Below are 22,255 nucleotides of genomic sequence, written 5' to 3'. Positions count from 1 at the left end.
TGTGAACCTGCTTACCTCACCTGACCTGTCTTCATCCCATCTCCATTTGAAATCCTGTCTGTACAACCAGGGGGAAGGGAAAATGGAGTTTATTAACCTAGTGACCTCCACAGTTTCTTCCAATCTGTCTATGTTTATTACTCTATTCATGACAGCTACTGAGCATTTTTCCTTATCTCATTCCTGACATTAGACCTTTGAATCTTCTCAGCAATTTTGTGTGGGCTATGATATTGCCATTTTTACGGGTAGTTTAGAACTCAGAGGTTAGGTAGCTAATCCAACTTTGTACTGCTAGAAAGTGGCAAAATGAGCACTTGAATCTATATTTCAGGAACTTTATAATCTGGTATTTCCATTTTAAGATGAGGCAAAAAAAAACCCCACAGCAGTAGGGCTTATAAGAAAGCAGTTAGGGGACAATTTAAAGCAGAGACAAATCTCTGAAGGTCTCTGGGTTTGGGAAACTTTATGGGGATTTCACTTTAGAATGCTTTTGTTTGATTTGAATTATTTTGGGGAAGGTTGGTTTGAAGTTGTCTGTTTTTGTTTTGTTTTATTTCTGACGAGGCGCTGATGAGGCCAAGACCAGCATAGGGTCAAGAAATTGGGAATCTAGCTTTTTAGATTTTATTCTAAGAAAGAGAAGCAAGGGGGATATAGAGATACCCTTTCCCAGAAGCCTGGCTTAGTTCATGAAATAGGAAAAGAACCAGAATTTAAGTGTATGTTTGAAACCAAGAGACTGTTCATTCGAGTGGAGATTCCCTCATGATCCATAACTCTGGGTAACTGACTACAGTAGACAGGAGATGGTGCATGGAGCAAGGATTCCGAAAGTGTTGTCTGAGGACCCCTGAGAGTAGTCCTCCAGATCTTTTCAGGCTGTCCTCCAGGGTAGCACTATTTCGTAATAATACTGGTTTGCCTTTTCACTTTGTTGACATCTAAGCTGATTGCACCAAATCCATGATGGGTAATCTTGGTGCCTTAGAATGAACCAAGGCTGTGGTGCCAGATTATCCTAGTATTCGCTGCATTCTTCAGCACCACACACTTCAGTTTTTATTCACTTATTTATTTATTGGCTGCGCTGGCTCTTTGTTGCTGTGCACAGGCTCTCTCTAGTTTTGGAGAGTGGGGGCTACTGTCTAGCTGTGCTGTGTAGCCTTCTCATTGTGGTGGCTTCTCTTGTTGTGGAGCACAGGCTCTAGTTGGTTGCAGCCTGAGGACTCAGTAGTTGTGGTGCACAGGCTTAGTTGCTCCGTGGCATGTGGGATCTTCTTGGACCAGGGATCAAATCAGTGTCCCTTGTGTTGCAAGGAATATTCTTAACGATTGGACCACAGTGGAAGCCCCTAAAATTTTTTAAATGCCAGTTTGAGTTAAAATTTTTCAATAAGCAGGAAAACATATTATTTTTTTGTTTTTTATTTTATTTTATTTTTTTATATTTATTTTTAAATTAAATTTTTATTTTTACCTTATTTTACTTTACAATACTGTATTGGTTTTGCCATACATTGACATGAATCCACCACAGGTGTACATGCGTTCCCAAAATCTCAGATCTTGAATCCATGCCTCTTTAATATTCTGTGTGATGAAATGGGACATACACATACTAATATACAATGATCACTTCAAAGAAAAGCAATTATGTGATTCTTTAAGTTGTCCACCCACTGTTCTGGCCGTTTTTACTTGAAAAGAAATGATTGAGTATGGCTATGAAGACTTGGATATTTGGAAGACATTTTCCTGAAAACAAAGTGGCTACCACTTCAAGAAAAATAGTTGGCAATATCTGTTGCCATTAACAAAACAGAAGCTTTTAAGCAAGTTTGGAAAACTTATATCTGTCATCATGAACTTAACAGCTTTCTTATACTTAAAATGGGGCTTCCCTGTGGCTCAGCAGTGAAGAATCTGCCTGCCAATGCAGGAGACACGGGTTTGATCCCTGGGTCAAGGAGATCCCTTGGAGAAGAAAATGGCAACCTACCCCAGTAGTCTCGCCTGAGAAATCCCATAGACAGAGCAGGCTGGTGGGCTACAGCCCTTGGTGTTGAAAACAGTCAGACCCAACTTAACGACTAAACAACAATACTTAAAATAGCTTTCTAAAGACATCAGTGGTGATGTTAACTACCGTGATTTTCTGTTATTGTATGATGAAATGTGTCAGCATTTGGAAGAGTTGTGTCATTCAGTGAACCAATATTTTCCAAACTGAACAATGTGTGATATTACAAAAAACAGGGTATACCAATGGATTTTAATGTAACAGTATATGTAAAGTTTGCTGATACGGCTTCACATTCCACAATACAACTAACTCTTAAGGAATTACCACTTGTTGAGTTTTGGTGTGGTACCAAAGAAGAATACCAACATTATCTGAAAAAGCTATTAAAATGTTCTAGTTACATATCTATGTGAGTCCAGATTTTCTTCAGATACTTTAAGCAAAACAATATTTTGCAATAAAGTAAATGTAGAAGAGGCTGTCTTTTCTCAAATAAGACATTTTTAAAATCTCAAATAAGAGATTTTTAAAAACGTAAATCAACGCCAATCTTCTATTTTGCCTGTCTGTTGGAAAATATGCTTGTTTTCCCTTTTAAAATGTTTAGCACATAATGGGCTTATGACTATAATTTTAAGTGAATAGATGTTTTGACTTTTTTTCAGAGTTAATTTTGAGCACAATAATTAAAAATAAATACAGAATAGAAATACACAAAAATTCTTTGAGGTTGTCAACAATTTTTTTAAGTGTATAAAGGTGTCTTGAGACCAAACAGTTGGCATACTACTGGCAGTATCCCAAGGTGAGGTTTTTAAAAGAAGGGAAAAAACTCTCAGCTTTCTATAGCAGTCACTCAATAGTTGACTATACTGATGATAAAGACCCACAAAACCAATGTGACTAATGTTGTAAGGCAGGAAGTGAAAAGTGTTAAATGAGTGGGCTAGTTCTACACTGTCCAATATGGTAACCACTAGCCACATGTGGCTGTTAAGCACTTGAAATGTGGAGACTCCTAACTAAATGGCAAGTACACACCAGACTTCAAAGATTTCGTATGAAGTAAGGAATATTGTCTCTCAGTCTTTTTTCTTTACATTTTAAAAATTGAAGTACAGTTGATTTACAATGTTGTGTTAGTTCCTGGTACACAGCAAAGTGAATCAGTTTTGTATATAATATACATATATATGATATTAAATATAGTTCTCCGTGCTATATACTGGGATCTTTTGTTTATGGAATGTTGTCTCTCATTAATAACTTTTTATACTGATTATATGTTGAAATGTTAATATTCTATATATATTGGGTTATTTACAGTATTAAAAAGTAATTTAATTGTTGCTTTTTCCTTTTTTAATGTGGCTACTAGAAAAGTGAACATATGTTGCTTGCATTTTATTTCTCTTGGACAGTATTAGTTTGGACATGATCAGAATTCAGTCAGGGAAAAATTGCTTACAGGGTTGGAGTCATCAGTGAAATCTTTACTGAGAAGGAGAGGAGTTCAGTGAGTAGACAAGTTGGGGAAGAAACTACAGCTGAAGGGAGCATCAGTACTGAAATATGAGAGGATAATCTAGAGAGCAGAGGAGACTGATCTACATCAGATCATGGGTTCTCGGGGTGGGCCAGGAGGGTGGGGGAGAGAAGTTTCTGAAAGAGGTTAGGACCAAATTGAACAGAACTTTGAGTGCCGAGAATTTGGACTTTTTCCTATAGGCAGTGTCTGTGTCCCCAGAAGGAAACCAGGCTTTTGTCCCATGACTGCTGGAACAGCCCAGGTGAGGCACTTTCTTCAGGTGGGGACAGAGCAGCATAAGCTCCTGGAAACCACCCAGTGAGCAAGCAGCCAGGACCAGCTCTACCTGACAAATGAATTTAGATGATGACTTTGAATTTAGATGTCTGACTTTGGGGTTGATTGACTTGTTCTTTGTAGGTGAGGGAGAGGGGTGGTCAATTTAATCACATGATGATATCTCCTGAAAGAGGAGGAGAATCCTCTGTGATGCTGGTTAGCACCATGCTGTGAAGCAAGGCCTTTGACCTTGGCAGATCTCTCTAGGCATGTACAGAAACAGATTGAGTCGTTCTGTTCTTTCTACCTCCTTAGTCCGTCGTCCGTTTTTGTTTTTGTGTCTATTTTCCTGAACTTTTGTAGAACTCTTACTGCATGTCAGGGGATGTTAACATCTGGCTCAGAGATGAAAAGAAAACAGCACTCAGGAGGTAGTTGAACCCTCCAGGTTCTTATCCAGTCTTCACAGGTAAATCAATGAGTAACTCGGGTCACCTCTTTGGGCCCCGTGTCTCTTCAGATAGAAAAGAGGAGTCAGAACCAGATGAGGCCAAGGCTCCCTCCAGCTCTGGGGTTCTAGAACCAGTCCACCTCACAAAGGGAGAAACACATCCCCCTGCAACCAGGCGTGGCTACTGGGTAGGGGAGGATGATTCTGGGCTGGTAAGGGCAGGTGTCCACCTGCGCAGGAGCTGGTCCCAGCCGCTGGGTGAGGTTGTCTTGCTGGTGAGCAGACTCTGTTAGAATCCGCGCACAGTGAAGTCTTCCATTGGCTGTTTTCGTCCTGGCGACCCACCCTTTTCATTCCTGGGGCTGGCTCCCGCCGTGGTGAGTGGAGTCTGTAGGGAGGAAGCCGGGAAGCCTGGAATTTAGGTCGGGGCAAGTAAGTCTGCGCTTCCCTGATGGTTCAGCCGGTAAAGAATCTGCTGGCAATGAGGGAGACCTGGGATCGATCCCTGGGTTGGGACGATCCCCTGGAAGAAGGCATGGCAACCCACTCCAGTATTCTTGCCTCGAGAATCCTCCTGGCCGGCTACAGTCCATGGATGGGATCGCAAAGAGTAGGACACGACTGAGCGACTAAGCGCGGCACGAGTAAGTCTGCAGGGGCTCTCAGTCTGGGGAAACCGGAAGAGAAAGAGCGTGTGGCCCCCACCCACCCCCTTCTTCTGACACCCTCGGGCCACAGGGAGTGGCTGGAGTGATTGATGGGGATGAGGAGAGGGCGCCCCGCGTGGTGGCTTCAACCTGTTTCTGCTCTTCAGCGTTTCTAGAATAGGCAGTGGGTGGGAACGACCCTAGTAAAGTACCGGAGGTTCTAACACTGACGCACAGGAAAGCCTCAAGTAGGAGGAGAAATGCAAATCCCCTCTGACGAAGGCGTCAGCGGCTAGGTCCTAGGGGACCGTGCAGGGCGATTCCGACCGTGGACTTGAGCACCGCCTGGGACGCGGGCAGAGGGAGCCAGGTAAGGAGGCAGACCGCACCTTGGCGTGGCTGCTCTGGAGGAGGGCGGGCCAGGACGTGGTTCTGCAGGACGCTGCCGAAGTTTTGCCGCGCCCGTGCTGTGTTGACAGTTACTTCACGGTCCTAGCTGAGGAAGAGTAGTTTCAGAAACAAGCGGTCGACTCCATGATTCAAAGGTGCGCGGTGGCGCGGGTCTCTCCAGGCACTCTGCCCCGGAGACCGTAAACTTGGGTGGGTGCGACCGCTGTGGCTGCAGCGGGGGTGGGTCCGCGCCGAGTGTGGCCCCCCGCTTCACTTTCTTAGCCAGCTGGTCTTAACTCTCATGCCTGGCATTAGATTGCTTGCCTGGGTTTCAGCCAGAAGCTCGCAACTGAGGTAGCCAGTGATTGAGGCTTTGATAAGAGCAGTGATGTTTTAGGACAAGTCGCCCCGTTTTCACAGAACCCCAAAGCGGCAGCGTTAGCCCCCAGGCCGTGGGACAAAACGCCCGTTTATCAGGCTTCTTCTAGGGCCAGGCATTCAAAGAGACTAGGCAGGCGCTCAGTCTTCAAAAGAAATGCTCGGTAGTTTTCTTGGGATGGGAAGAATTAGCCCTTAGAGAGTGAAGGTGTTTTTAGGTCCTTTAAAGGCGTCACTAGAGGCTGCAACAGAAAAGAGTGTCCTGAGTCTATAAACCTGTCTTTCCCCGGTTCAGCCTTGTGTTCAGCTCTCTGAAGGGTGGACTCAGATACTAGGAGTGATCTAACTTTAGGATGGGTTCAGTCCAGTTAATTCTTAGTTAGAAAATAGATTTTCATCCAGATCATAGCAGAGATTGAACAATAGTAGCAGTTACAATTGTAATGCTATTCTCAGCACCTGTTCTTTTGTCATTTACTAGAATAAACTGATAGAGCAGAGCCATGGGGATAGTAGCATGGCAACAAATGTGTATACACCCAGCATCAGGAGAGACAACCATGTGTAGTGTCAGGAGACCTCAGGTTGTTCCTTAGGAGCTGTGTGTCTTGGGCAAGAGTCATTTTGTCTATGTGTCCCTCGGATTTTTTTTTATTTTTTTCATTTTAAAGCCAGAATAATACTAGCCACCTGTGCCAATTACAGCATCCAGAGACCCACTCATTCTTCTCTTAATGAGTACTTACTGAGCACTTTCGCCTAGGATTATATGTATAAATATAAAGTGATAGGAAAGTGAAAAAATTTTTTCCAGTCACTTTCTTTTAGCAAAACATTGGCATTAATCTTTTTTAAATACAAAAGGTGCTCCTGAAATGGTTCCCTTTGAAACCTGAGAAATTTCTCATCATAATGTTCTGTAAGCAAAAGGAAATCTTAATATACCTACAAGGTAAGTTGAAACACCATTGTGATTGATCACATAAATGGTTTCTTTGTTTGATCTAGAATTAGTGACAAAACAATAAAAAATTTGACTTTGGGAAAAATAAAATACTGTAATTTCAAGGAGAGATGTCATATTCATTTCCTTGAGTTAAGAAATACGTCTAAAACTTCTAAATTGGACAGAATGGGGTTATGTTGGGGAAACACAGACTTTTGTTTTATGACACACTGCCAACTACGTATCAAGTGGTTTCTTCTTCAGTATGTTGAGGGTTTAACCACTGTCAGATACACATCAGAGACGGATTAAAAGGAGACTTTAAAAGCTTTGCCCAGCAATAGTTGATCATTCCAGAGAGAAATGAAAATATTTCTTTGTTCAGAGGTATTTTGAACTGAAAGAAAAGCCCACAGGAAACTCTTTATATAGGTAAGACTGAGACTAGAAGTCTAGGAATATGACTGACTCTAGAAGCCAGACAGATCTGAAATAAAAAGGGATTGGACAGTTTCATATAAAAGAAGCTTTTATTGGGCAGTCCTCACATCAAGTGTCCCTGGTGGCTCACATGGTGAAGAATCCACCTGAAATGCAGGAGACCCGTGTTCGGTTCCTGGTTTGGGAAGATCCCCTGGAGAAGGGAATGGTAACATACTCCAGTATTCCTGCCTGGAGAATTCCATGGACAGAAGAGAATGGTGGTCTCCAGTCTATGAAGTCGCAAAGAGTTGGAAAGGCTGAGTGACTGGTGCTGCAGCACATATAAAGCCTTAAGAGAATCTTAGGAGATATAGTTTAGTTTGTTGCTTGTCTTCACGTTGCTCAAAGTCGAATTAATAGTGAGAGGGAGCACAGACTAGGGAAGGAGATTGTTGAGAATACACATCTGTGTAGACAGATGTGAGAGGTTTTGAGGGGGAATGAAAGCTTTCTAGAGAAGGTGGATCAGACGTTTCTTTTAGAACAAAGAAAAGTATGGCTTGGGGTAGAGAAAGAATCCTTTTTCCTTCCTTAGGAATGCCTTAGAAAAAAGCTCAGAACTGCATTATCTTTGGATTGAAAACAGTTTCTTGTTTCTGTTTTCTTTGAGTGATTATAAAATAAATTTTTTTTCTCCAGTTACTCAATGGATAACATTGTTTTTGTCCGAAATCCAAAAAAAAGAAAGGAAAAGAAAACATGTACCATAGTTGTTAATTAACATTATTTTTAAGTTCTATTTTTTCCTCTTCTTTATAGCATGTCTCAGTGGAATCAAGTCCAACAGTTAGAAATAAAATTTTTGGAGCAAGTTGATCAATTCTATGATGACAACTTTCCTATGGAAATTCGGCATCTGTTGGCCCAGTGGATTGAAAATCAGGACTGGTAGGATCAAACGTTATTGTGTTTTCCCTAGAGGACTTACACATGGACTTACTCTATGGTCCACTTTTAACTCAGTAGATACATTCTTTTCAGGTAAAGAACTTTCTTTGAGGCTTTGGAAAGCTTCCTTAAGGGAGAAGAATCATTGTCCTTCCTGGTTTCATCCATTGTAGATTCAAACTTTATGGTTCTAGTGCTTTGTTTTTTATAAGCCAACCCCCAGTGATTTTCTAAGTATTAAAAAGCCAAGAAGTAAGTCTATTGTTTATATCAATTCTCCATCATAGACTCAATAAAATAAACATTTTTTTCTTAATATGTTTTACAGACATTTTTGGAAGCTCCATTCACCTTGTATAAATAATTTTTTGTTTGCTTTTGTCTTCTTAAAATTTTTCTTGTAATAAAATATGCATAACATAAAATTTACCATTTTAACATTTGTTAGGTGTTCAGCTTAGTGGCCTTAAGCATATTCACATTGTTGTGCATCCATCACCACAATCCATCTCCAGAACGTTTTCATCTTGAAACTGTGTACTCATTACATAATAACCCCTCATTCTTTCCACCCCAGCCCCTGGCAACCACTGTTTTCTGTCTCTTAATTTAAGTAGCCTAGGTGCTTCATATAAGTGTAGTCACACCAAATTAGTTATTTTGTGACCAACATTTTATGTAGTATATTCTTTCAAGGTTCATTCATATAGCATGTATCAGAATTTCCTTCCTTTTTAAGATTGAATAATATTTTGTTGTATGCATAGACTACATTTCTATATTCATCCTTCAATGAACATTTGAGTGATTTCTTCTTTCAGCTATTGTGAATAAAGCTGATTTAAATGTTGATGTACAAATTATCTACTCGTCTTTGCTTCAGTTCTTTCGAGTATCTGCCCAGAAGTGGAATTGTATGTAATTTTATCTTTATAATTTGAGGAATCTCCATACTGTTTTCTACACTGGCTGTACAGTTTTCCACTGCCATTGGCAATATACAAGGAGGTTCCAGTTTCACATCCTCACCAAAACTTATCTTGTGTTTTCAATAATAGCCATCCAGATAGGTGTGAAGTGGTATCTCCTGGTTTGATTTGCATTTCCTTAATGATTAGTGATGTTGAATATACTGTCATGTGTATACAATTTAATTTTTAAAACCATTAAATGCTTATCACTGTGGGATATATTTATCACTTTTAAATGATTATGGTAAAAAGTAGGCATTTTTATAAGTTGTTTCCCGCTGTGTAATAACATTTTTGCATTTTAGGGAGGCAGCATCTAACAATGAAACTATGGCAACGATTCTCCTTCAAAACTTGTTAATACAACTGGATGAACAGTTAGGCCGTGTTTCCAAAGAGAAAAACCTACTTTTAATTCACAATCTGAAAAGAATTAGGAAAGTCCTTCAGGTGAGAATGTATTCTACTTTTTCAAAATTTTTGTCTTTATATGTCTTAAATTCAATTTAAAAAAATGTAGTCTTATTGTATTTCTGTATCAGATTTAAAAGGGAAAAAGCTGAATTCTCTTACGACTTTACATTTTGTGCTCAATTTTATTTCATTACCCAGCGTTTGTTTTTTACCAACTTTTGAATCTTAAGATGCCCACAAAGGGGAGAGTATGATTTGCATGTGACTGTTTACTAGTTATGATCAAATTGATGAGAGTCTGGGACAGGGATCTGAAAGATGTTCATTTCACAGCTGTCCCTCCAAACCTTTCTTGTCTTTGTCTTGTATGTAACAAATCAGAGTTGGTATTGTTCTCAATCATAGGTGGAGGCATTATGGTTGTATGTCTTCTTCCAGATTTGTTTCAAACTTCACCTTCGAAAGCATTCTTTGGTGTCCTGTAGCTTCCCATTCCAAAAGTTCATCCAAGCTTCCCTTTCCAAAAGTTCATTCCAAAAGTTCATCAAGGTGTTCCCATAACAACTGCAACTCATCTGTACTGTAGCATTTAGTGTATTCCACATTAGTGTTACTTCTGTATTTCTTCTCCCTCAAATTGTGGGTTACTTAAGGCAAGAACTTTAACATTCAGTTTTGAATTCCCAGTGACCACCACAAAGCTGGACATACGGTAGATGTGTAATATTCATTGATAAAACAGGTGAATGAATAAATGAAACAAGGATCTAAAGAATTAAGAGCAGGCTATTATTGACCTAAATGCAGAGATGCTAATGAAGCAAACTCGGAACATGGACTGCTCTAATATTTACAAAGTGCCTATACAACGTATTAGAGAACATGAAATGTACATGTACCATTTCTTAGTGATACATCTTTAGAACCTCAAACTTACAATGAATGCATTTTTAGAAGACTTTTCCTAGACTATAATAGAAATGTTCTTGATATTACTAACATCTGTGAGAGGGAAATAGATACTAATTTTTTATTGTTGTTTGGATTGCTGTTTTTTAAATTGTTAATGTTTTATTGTTGTTAGGATTGGATTTTTTTTTCATTGTCCTTTTACTGTTATCTTTGCCTTTGTAATCCCCTACAAATTTGCAAGAGACTTGGGTAGGAAATGAACTAGTTGCCAGCAAAACAGAGTTTTTCACAGTGTAAAGCAAACTATCTCTTCCAGAGATAAGACATTTAATCTTGGCTTCATTTGCTATTGTTCTAACCAATGGACCTAAAACAGGGGTTTGGCATACTGGTACCCACAAGTCAAATGTGGCTGTTGCCTGTGCTTTTAAGATCCATGACTAAGAATGATTTTTGCATTTTTAAGTGTTTAAAAAATTAAAAGTAAAATAAATAAGTTTGTGACATGGAAATTATAGGAAATTCAAATTTCTATATTTTAGTGGAGTGTAGCTTACTTAATTAGCTATGTATTGACTCTGGCTGTCTTCGCACTGCACTGGCACAGTTGAGCGGTTGTGACAAAGACTGTATGGACCCACAGCCTGAATTAAAAATGTGTGCTTGTGTATATGTGTGTGTCTGTATTAAACATACTTATCTGGCCCTTTATAGAAAAGTTTACTGACCCTTGGTCTTTGCTAGAGGGACATAGATGGATAAAATGGGCAATTCGTGGTCTTTGGAAATTCTGAGTCTCAAAATTTGACCTTAGGCAAGTCACTTAATTTTTCTAAATTCTGATATCTTTTCATGTAAATGAGGATAATTATTTGAGATTATAAGAAAAACTGGAGCTTTTATTCTGGCAAAAAAAAAAAAAAAAGGCTTTCAATAATGGACCTTGTTGTTGATAGAGAAAACAACAAGATCTTCTTAGTGTTATTCAGGAGTAAGTGTCCAACCCATCATTTTTCTGAGTGGGGATAAGATTGTGAGGGAGCCCAAGAACCCGTGGTAATTCCCAGTCACATTTCAGCTCAAGCACAAACGTCTCTGCTTATGTCATAGACCTTGCAGCATCTTGTCTCTATTCACCTTTTCAAAAAACTGCCCCAAGCTCCCCCACACATTCCTGCCCTAGAAACCAGAGGTCTACTCCTTGTTCCTGAGCACAGCAAGCTCACTCGTGAATGACTCTGAGCCTTTGTCTGTGACAATCTGGTGGCCAGGAATGCTCTGCCTTCTCTCTTCCTCCATCCCAGCTCCCAGTCATTCCTAGAGGACCTGTGAAGGCCCCAGGGCAGCAAGGGAACCTTCATCTATACCGCTTTTTCTTATTCCCCATGGAGCATGGGCCATAAGATAACCAGCCTCTCATCTGTGGGGGATGTATCCAAGAAGGTCACACACTCTTTGAAAGTAAAAATCTGAGCTCATTTTGTGACCTTCCTCTTCCCTCCAGTACCCAGTGTGGTACTGGAAACAAACTAGAAACTCCAAAAATAGTTTGGCTGGTTAGGGTATTTTGAATGGACAAAACCACTTGCTCTTCCTTTGTCTTATAAACTATACTTATTGAAATTTGTATTAATTCAAAACAATAGAAAATAGTGATAAAGAACATCACCAATTAAGACAAATGTTTTTGGTAAAGCAAGATCCCCTCCCCCAAAACGAAGGAATAAAAAGAAAAACCTGCTGCTGAAAGAATATTGACACTATGTTTATTTGGTTTGAACATTTTCATCCTATGGGATTTTAAATGCAATCTATTTTAACTTTCATAGCATAAAAGATCAAACAACATGGTCCCAGGGGAACTAAGCAGGTGTAAGGTAAATTTATTTTAGCTGTTGTCAGAGCAACTGAGGTCTCCAGTTTCAATATTTTAATTTACTATTTATATCCCACCTACTTCTGATAAAAATTTGGAATGGCTTGTTATAAAATACAAATTAAACAAAACCACTGAACCAAGAGTGAAGGCAATCTCTGAGTTGGAAGCAGTGAACACTGATGCCCAGGTTACCTTAGTCCTTTTAAGGGGAGCCAGCCTCAGATCAAGATCAGGAGGTGGGACTGTATTGGGTTGAATCCTGGTTCTATGATTTGCTTGCCGTGTGGCCCAGGGCAAAATGATCACATTCTCTGGCCTCAGTTTCCTCAGCAGTATGAGTGGAATCACAGTGGTGTTGACCCCACGAGGATGTTAGGAGCATTAAAAAATTGTAGAACATGTGGTAAGGACTGTGTTAGGATTTTATAAAGCTAAATATCTGGCCCAGATATTTCGAACGCTTCACTCTGTTCTTGGGGCTTATTTTTTAAACTAATAGAATTTCTTTTTTAGGGCAGTTTTAGGTTTAAGGAAAACTGAATAGAAAGTAGAATTCTGTATATGTTCTCTCTCCACCTGCCTCTCCCTACTTTCTCTTATTATCTGGCAATTTTTTGTATTTTGTTTCAGTTGATGAACCTGTTGTAGTACAGTGTTACTAAAGTCCAAGATTGCATTAGCATTTACTCTCTGTGGTGTACAATTCTGGAGGTTTTGGCAAGTGCGTGATGTGTTGGATCCGCTGTTTCAGTTTCGCTGCCCTAAAGATTTCCTCTGCTCCACCAATTTATTCCTCCCTCCCTCCCCATGCCAAAGATCCTGGCAATCACTAATCTTTTTACTCTATAGTTCCACCTTTTTCAGAATGTCATATAGTTGAAGTCATACAGTATGTGTACTTTTCAGATTGACCTTCCTCATTTATTAATATGTTTTAAGTTTCCTCTGTGGCTTTTTGTAGCTTGGTAGCTTTTTAAAAATCACTGAATGATAATTCCTTTTTATGGAGGTACTACAATGTGTTTATATGTGTTGGGGAATTATAAACAAAACTCATATTAATATTTATGTGCAGGTTTTTGTGCGTTGAGTTTTTAACATATTTTTAGTACCTTGGAATTTTATTACTGGATCTTTGTTCTTTGATTTTCAGTTTAAAATCTCTTTTGTTTATTCATCTTCCTGTCTGGGTCTTAGTCTGTTCTGGATGTTATAACAAAATACAGTTGATTGAGTAAATTTTATATAAAAGACATTTATTTTTCACAGTTCTGGACAGCAAGCCCAAGATCAAGGTGCTGGCATGTTCACTGTCTGATTCAGCTTTACTGTAACCTCACAGGGAAGCTCTCTAGGTTCTGTCTTAAAAGAATGCTAATCCCATTCAAGAGAGCTCTGCCCTTCCGGTCTAATCATTTATCAGAGGCTCTGCCTCCAAATACCATCACTTTAGGGGGTAGAGTTACAGCATATGAATTGGGGAGGCACAAACACTTAGCTTCCAGCAACCTTTTACTGTCTCTTTTCCTCAGATAAAATGACTTTAAAATAATTAAAATGGTGCATATTCATAATTTTTAAAATTGAAGCAATATAAAATATGCAAAAAAAAAATGAAATAATACAAAATCTACTGCTAAGATATAACCATATTAATATTTGATAAACATCATTCCTAACATCGCTCTCTCTCTCATTCCATATATGTATGTGTGTATATATATATATATGGATGGATAGTAGAGCAGGCTATTTTTGACATTTTATACTCAGTTGCTATCAGTATCTTTGCAGCCTCCTGTTTCCCCACCCCCAATTCCTCTCTGCTCTCTCCCCACTCGCAGTAATCACTAATCTAAATTTTGCATTTATCAGTCTCTTTCTTTTTGTTACAGTTTCCCATATATTGGCATCTTTAGGTGATATATAGGTTTGCAAGTTACCAAATATCATGTAAATAGGATCACATTTTTTATCCTATTCACTTAAATAGGATCACATGTTTATTCTTCATGACTTTTCTTCGTGCAACATAATTCCTGAGATTCACCCATGTTGATGTATATAGCAGTAGTTCATTCATTTTCATTGCTACATAGTATTCCATTGTGTGACTATGTCATAGTTTATTTATTTTACTGTTGATGGGCACTTGGGTTATTTCCATATTTCCATGGAGAAGGAAATGGCAACCCACTCCAGTACTCTTGCCTGGAGAACCCCATGGAGGGAGGAGCCTGGTAGGCTACAGTCCATGGGGTCGCAAAGAGTTGGACACGACTGAGCGACTTCACTTCACTTCACTTCACTTGCTATTTCAGACACTGTGGTCTGACTATTCTTGTGTGTGCCCTTTGGTGCATGCAGTTCTCTGAGACATAGACCTAGGAGTGAAACAATGAATCTTGGGTTATGTATATCTTTAATTGTACTGGATCATGCCAAAATTGTTTTCCGAAAATAGTTATACAAGTTTATACTCTCCCAGTAGAGTAAGAATTCTGGTATTCTTGTCCATACTTGTTATGGACACATGCGTGCATGTATGCATAGTTGCTAAGTTACGCCCAATGACTCTTTTTGACCCCATGGACTGTAGCTCTCCAGACTCCTCTGTCCATGGGATTTCCCAGGCAAGAATATTGGAGTAGGTTGCCATTTCCTCCTGCAAGTGACATTCCTGACCCAAGGATTGAACCTGCATCTCCTTTGTCTCTTGTGTCTCTTGCATTGGCAGGTGGATTCTTTACCACTGAGCCACCTGGGAAGCCCAATGGACATATATCATGTACCAATCTGGTTCTATATCCATCTAATTTCTTCAGTTTAGTTTATTCTTTGTCTAACTTCTTTATTCAAATGCTTAATTTCCAGCCTTTTTTCCCTTATACATGAATTTAACACTATACATTTTTGAGTAAGAGAAATGTTCTATATACTTTAATATGGAGTGCTCTTGTTCATATTTAATCTAAATGTTTCATTAGTCCAGTTATGACTTCTATTTCTAGCTAGCTAAACTCAAAAATGGTCTCACTAAAAATACATTAAAATGCTAGGTAAAATGTAACAGATTTTAAATGCATAGATAAATTTATCACAAATTAAGGCAAGTTATAGAACCAAAGGGCTTCCCCAGTGGCTCAATGGTAAAGAATCTGCCTGCACTGCAGGAGAAGCGGGTTTGATCCCTGAATCAGGAAGATCCTTTGGAGGAGGGCACAACAACCCACTCCAGTATTCTTGCCTGGAGAATCCCATGGGCAGAGGAGCCCAGTGGGCTACAATTCATAGGGTCACAAAGAGTCAGACATGACTGAACCAGTTGAGCATACACACACACACATAGAACCAAAAAAAAGTTTTAACTATAAAACAGAATTGTGAGTAGGAGCTGAACTGGTGCCTGTCATATATCCTGTCATTTATCCATGTGCATGCGTGGCAAGTAACTTCAATCGTGCCTGACTCTTTGTGACACTTTGAACTGTAGCCCGCCAGGCTCCTCTGTCTATGGGACTCTCCAAGCAAGAATTCCTTCAGGGGAAACTTCCGAACTCAACGATCGAATGAGAGTTTCTTATGTCTCCTGCATTGGCAAGCAGGTTCTTTGCTGCTAGCACCACTGGGAAGCCCATCATATATCCTTCAGTTCAGTTCAGTTCAGTTCAGTTCAGTCGCTCAGTCATGTCCAACTCTTTGCAACCCCATGAATCACAGCATGCCAGGCCTCCCTGTCCATCACCATCTCCCAGAATTCACTCAAACTCACGTCCATCGAGTCGGTGATGTCATCCAGCCATCTCATTCTGTGTCGTCCCCTTTTCTTCCTGCCCCTAATCCCTCCCAGCATCAGAGTCTTTTCCAATGAGTCAACTCTTCGCATGAGGTGGCCAAAGTACTGGAGTTTCAGCTTTAGCATCATTCCTTCCAAAGAAATCCCAGGGCTGATCTCCTTCAGAATGGACTGGTTGGATCTCCTTGCAGTCCAAGGGACTCTCAAGAGTCTTCTCCAACACCACAGTTCAAAAGCATCAATTCTTCAGCACTCAGCTTTCTTCACAGTCCAACTCTTGCATCCATATATCCTTAGACTCTAGAAATACAGACCCCAAACATAGTAAATAAAAAGAAAGTATAGGACACCAGAGAGAAAGAAAAGATCCTGAAAGTGGCAAGAGAGCCCAAATGTATTAACTACTTAGAAGTGAGAAAAACTGAAAGCCAAATTTAAAAGAGTATCAAGTGAGATAAGAGTGTAATATCTTCACAGCACTAGAATACAATATCCAAAAACTTAGAATTCTATACCCAGCTCAATCATTCTGCAAAATTAAAAGTTTTGTATAATACTATATAAAATCTACAATGGTATGCTCACAGAAGGAATTACTAAAGGAAATCAGACACAGATGGTAAGCACACATGTTAAAATTTCAAAAGTTTCACTGCAAAAAAGTAAAAATAGAGTACATGAAAGGATGAAAATGTGCAATAATATATCAGAAAAAACTATTCACTGTGTGGATCAAACTTAGCAGTTCTAAGACAAACTATAGTTTTTATAAGGATGTATCTAAAACATGAAATAAAAAAGTGACGAGATCAAAGACGTGAGCCTGGGCTGCCTTGTATAGAATCTTGTGGGCCCTGGTCAAGATTCTGAGTCTTATTCTGAGTATGATGAGGATCCATTGAGAGGTTTGGGCAAAGGTGTGATATGAACAGATTTCTGTTTTTCAAAGCTTTCTCTGATCTTTAAATGAACTGTAGTTAGTCAAGAAAGAATCAGGGCAACCTGTTAGAAAATCCCATTGATTTTTGAAAGCAGTATACTGAGTCAATCTTTCTCTGTTATTGGGGTTTATCAACTCTTAAACTTCTAGGAGTTTTTGCTTTGTGCATTTGTTACTATGTTGTGAGGAGCATAAGTACAAAATAATATTGGTGAATTCAACTTAAAAAATTCATATAAAATATTCTCTTTGACTCATCTATTATATTTGCATTTTGAAATTTTATTGTGTGGCTTTCTTTTTGTTACTGTTTGTAACTGGTAAATGACTCTATCTTTCCATTTTCATACTTTGTCACTTTGTACTGAATATTTTACAAATATCACATATCCAATCTTATTATCTGGTCAACAAATATTAGACAAATTCTTATTATATTATCAGTTACATCTTAAGCACTAGGAATACAATTGGAGGAAGTCATGAAGTTTACAGTATAAAAAATACACACCTCCTATGTTTTGTTTTTAACTTACAGGAGCCTCAATGGCTGTCCATCACAAATTAGTATCTGGAAGTAAGGGGAAACAGACAATAGCAAACTGTCTGATTAAAAAAAAACAAAAAACCTTCATTAGAAGGCTGAGTTCAGGGTTTTGGTGATCAACTCTGTGGTTAGTAGTCCCATCACCTACAGAACATTTTTTACCCACCAGGGTAATGAGTCTGTTAGTGAGAGTTTTAGACTCTATGTGTGAGGGAGCACTAGCAAGTGCAAACCACACCTGACATGTTCTATTCTCTGCACTCTTGTGGCCTCTTTGTCAGAGGTGTTTGGATTTGCGTGAACAAAAATACATGTTGGGGTTTAAAGGTCCTCTAAAGTTGGGTAAACCGTGGTTCCTTCTGGTCCAGTCTGTAAAAACCCTACTGTTGGTTCTGAGTACCGAGCAAAGTGAGATTTTTAACATGACAAGGTGGAAGATTAGAAGCACGTTTGTGTAATATGATGGAGAAATAAGTTTGGGTTTTTTTAAACTATTGAGTGGCTCTGAATCTACCAGATGCTCTCCTCTAACTCGTGCTGCTTTCTTAGTTCACTCCTCTTCCTTCCCCTCTGTACACGGTATACAAGAGAGGCGACAGGTGACCTCAGCCTCCAATCTGAACAAAGCCCGGTGTAGCCAGTCAGTGTCAACTCAGTTCAGTTCAGTCGCTCAGTCATGTCCGACTCTTTACGACCCTATGAATCACAGCATGCCAGGCCTCCCTGTCCATCACCATCTCCCGGAGTTCACTCAGACTCACGTTCATTGAGTCCGTGATGCCATCTAGCCATCTCATCCTCTGTCGTCCCCTTCTCCTCCTGTCCCCAATCCCTCCCAGCATCAGAGTCTTTTCCGATGAGTCAACTCTTCGCATGAGGTGGCCAAAGTACTGGAGTTTCAGCTTTAGCATCATTCCTTCCAAAGAAATCCCAGGGCTGATCTCCTTCAGAATGGACTGGTTGGATTTCCTTGCAGTCCAAGGGACTCTCAAGAGTCTTCTCCAACACCACAGTTCAAAAACATCGGTTCTTCAGTGCTCAGCCTTCTTCACAGTCCAACTCTCACATCCATACATGACCACAGGAAAAACCATAACCTTGACTAGACAGACCTTAGTCGGCAAAGTAATGTCTCTGCTTTTGAATATGCTATCTAGGTTGGTCATAATTTTTCTTCTAAGGAGTAAGCGTCTTTTAATTTCATGGCTGCAGTCACCATCTGCAGTGATTTTGGAGCCCAAAAAATAAAGTCTGACACTGTTTCCACTGTTTCCCCATCTATTTCCCATGAAGTAATGGGACTGGATGCCATAATCTTCGTTTTCTGAATGTTGAGCGTTAAGCCAACATTTTTGCTTTCCTCTTTCACTTTCATCAAGAGGCTTTTTAGTTCCTCTTCACTTTCTGCCATAAGAGTGGTGTCATCTGCATATCTGAGGTTATTGATATTTCTGCCGGCAATCTTGATTCCAGCTTGTGTTTCTTCCAGTCCAGCGTTTCTCATGATGTACTCTGCATAGAAGTTAAATAAGCAGGGTGACAATATACAGCCTTGACATACTCCTTTTCCTATTTGGAACCAGTCTGTTGTTCCATGTCCAGTTCTAACTGTTGCTTCCTGAACTGCATACAGATTTCTCAAGTCTGAAGGAGCCAAATGAAAGTTTCAGTCCTTCAGGTTATTTTCTACATATGGACAGCAGCCAATTTGCCATTTTCATGCCACAGTTATTTTCCCAAATCCTCAGGACACATCCCTATTTTCCTTCTGAGATAATTACCTGATGCCAGTATCACAATGCTCACATTTCAAAGGCTAAGAGACCTGCAAGTCATGCCATCTAAGATGAAATGTAGTTCAGTGTCAGAATTTTGTTTGCTGCATAATCTGGGACAGCCAACAAAAGGTGGATAGTGTACATCACAATGCTCATGCACATCACACTAAACTGGAAATCCCAGGGGATCAACTCAAGATCCCACCCACCTGAGACTTCATTCATGGATCATTTTTTGCATATTCCTCCAAGCCCTTATCTTATCCAGGCCTGCCAGGATTGCTCTCCCTCCTTATTAAGTCTTCTCTCACAGTGTATCAAGTGTCCATAACGATTTGGTCTTTCCTTCTTATGAAATAATTATTTGTTTATAGTCCATATGTATTTAAATTCCAAATGATGATTTGGATTTCTTACAGTCGCAACAGAGTTGGGAACATTTGAGCTGGTTCTAAGAGGATGATTCAGAACTCTGACAAGAAGAAGGGAGGGAAGGGAATCATGTACACAGGAAAAGCAGGAGCAGGAACACGACAGGGGAATGAATCCCCATCCCTCAAACAAGCCTGGCACTTCAACCATTAAAAGGGGGTTGTATGAGGACCTTGTATGAGGTCTGTCTAGCCAAAGCTATGGTTTTTCCAGTGGTCATGTATGGATGTGAGTTGGACTATAAAGAAAGCTGAGTGCCGAAGAATTGATGCTTTTGAACTGTTGTGTTGGAGAAGACTCTTGAGAGTCCTTTGGACTGCAAGGAGAGCCAACAAGTCCATCCCAAACGAAAACAGCCCTGAATATTCACTGAAAGGACTGATGCTGAAGCTGAATCTCCAATACTTTGGCCACTTGATGCAAAGAACTGACTCATTTGAAAAGACCCTGGTGCTGGGAAAGATTGAAGGCAGGAGGAGAAGGGGACAACAGAGGATGAGGTGGTTGGATGGTATCACCAACTCAGTGGACATGAGTTTGAGTAAACTCCAGGAGTTGGCGATGGACAGGGAGGCCTGGCATGCTGCAGTCCATGGGGTCACAAAGAGTCAGACACGACTGAGTGACTGAACTGAACTGATGAGGACCTTGAATGCCATGCTAAGCAACCTAGACAGCATATTAAAAAGCAGAGACAGTACACTGTCAACAAAGGTCCATCTAGTTAAGGCAATGGTTTTCCCAATAGTCATGTATGGATGGGAGAAGGCAATGGCAACCCACTCCAGTACTCTTGCCTGAAGAATCCCAGGAACGGCAGAGCCTGGTGGGCTGCCATCTATGCGGTCGCACAGAGTCAGACACGACTGAAGCGACTTAGCAGCAGCAGCATGTATGGATATGAGAGTTGGACTATAAAGAAAGCTGAGCACCAAAGAATTGATGCTTTTGAACTGTGGTGTTGGAGAAGACTCTAGAGAGTCCCTTGGACTGCAAGGAGATCCAACCAGTCCATCCTAAGCGAGATCAGTCCTGGGTGTTCACTGGAAGGGCTGATGTTGAAGCTGAAACTCCAATACTTTGGCCACCTGTTGCGAAGAGCTGACTCATTTGAAAAGACCCTGATGGTGGGAAAGATTGAGGGCAGGAGGAGAAGGGGATGACAGAGAATGAGATGGTTGGATGGCATCACCGACTCAATGGACATGAGTTTGGGGTAGGCTCTGGGATTTGGTGGTGGACAGGGAGGCCTGGTGTGCTGCTGTTCATGGGGTTGTAAAGAGTTGGACATGACTGACTGACTGAACTGAACTGAAGAAGTTTGGACTTTGGCAATGGGGAGCCATCAAAGGTTTTTAAGCACGTGGGACATGAATGTAGGTTTTTTTTGAAAACATATATAGAGCAATCTTTCTCTCTAGAAAGACCCATCCCTTATCTGCTGTAGGCAAAATAATTTTGGAGAATTATCCTAAGACTTAAAGCTTTTTCTTTCCTTATTCCAGCCCCTATTCTCCCTCCTCTCAAATCATCTAAATTTAGTGATTGGATAAGTTTTATTTCCCCTAATATAAAGCCTAGCTATAGTGTTCCCAAGGGAAAGAAAATTTATAAAAAAAACATTCTTTTTTTTTTTAATGATTTTTTGATGTAGGCCAACTTTTAAAATCTTTATTGAATTTGTTACAATATTGTTTCTGGGTTTTTTAAAGATGTTTCTCTGCTTTTTTGCTCCCGAGGCATGTGGAAGCTTAGCTCCCTATCCAAGAACCAAACTCGCACCCACGTGCAATGAAAGGTGGAGTTCCAACCACTGGACTGCCAGAGAAGTCCCAAAACTAAACATGAAGCTAATGAAATTTATCCAAGAGCTATCATGAAGAGTCCAGGCATAGGGACAAGGCCTGAGTCTGTCAGCTTGACAGACTGTAACAGAAACTTTTAGAGGAGCTGCCAAAGCCCAGAGAGAGCAGTCACCCCCAAGAATATAATGAAATAGATTTCTATAGTCCCTAGTATGATGACTAATCTCACCATTGAGAACGTGGGTGGAGAGACCCAGATGCCAGTTGGGGCAGAGGATATGAAAATGTTAAGTGTCATAAGCTGATGTTTACTATCCATGGGTTCCATTTGCTGGTGGCATCATGGTGACTGACGAAAAAGCTGAGCAGATGTTCATCTTAAAAGTGGAATAATTGTATCATTCTGCCAGCAGTTTTTTTTTTTTAATTAGTTTATTTTTTCAGTTGTTCCCATCTCATGGAGATGCAGACTTATAGGAAACCTTAGTTAAACTTTTCTGAATCCACTGTGACCTGGAAACTTTCTAAAGAGATACTTAGTAAAAACCAAGGTAATTTATAAGACTTGTTTGTTACCTTAGTGTTTGCTGCTTTAAATATTTTTGTACAAGTTTAGTAAAAGCATAAAAATTAGAGCAAAAATAAACCATCCACTTGTAAACAAGTTAGTCAGTATAATCCAAGTTTGTAAGAAACCATTTTATGTTAGTTTTAAAACTGTGATCTGAGTGAATAATGGTCAAGTTGCTATCTAAACTTAGT

The 22,255-nt window shown here is 39.9% G+C and overlaps 1 protein-coding gene across 2 annotated transcripts in view; it reads left to right on the top strand.

The window, feature by feature from the left end:
* Nucleotides 1-7,891: 7,891 nt before the first annotated feature.
* Nucleotides 7,892-22,255, top strand: part of STAT4 (signal transducer and activator of transcription 4) — a 101,992-nt gene continuing 87,628 nt past the window's right edge. For both annotated transcript variants that reach the window (XM_068967039.1, XM_068967040.1), the window contains exons 1-2: nt 7,892-8,019; nt 9,296-9,440. In XM_068967039.1, coding sequence (XP_068823140.1) covers nt 7,892-8,019; nt 9,296-9,440 — 273 coding nt within the window. The remainder of the gene's footprint in view (nt 8,020-9,295; nt 9,441-22,255) is intronic.

This window comes from Capricornis sumatraensis, chromosome 3, assembly GCF_032405125.1.
Source record: "Capricornis sumatraensis isolate serow.1 chromosome 3, serow.2, whole genome shotgun sequence".
In the NCBI taxonomy this organism is placed as follows: Eukaryota; Metazoa; Chordata; class Mammalia; order Artiodactyla; family Bovidae; genus Capricornis; species Capricornis sumatraensis.
The sequence above is the reverse complement of the archived record's forward strand: the minus strand, read 5'-3'. Positions and strand labels throughout refer to the sequence as shown.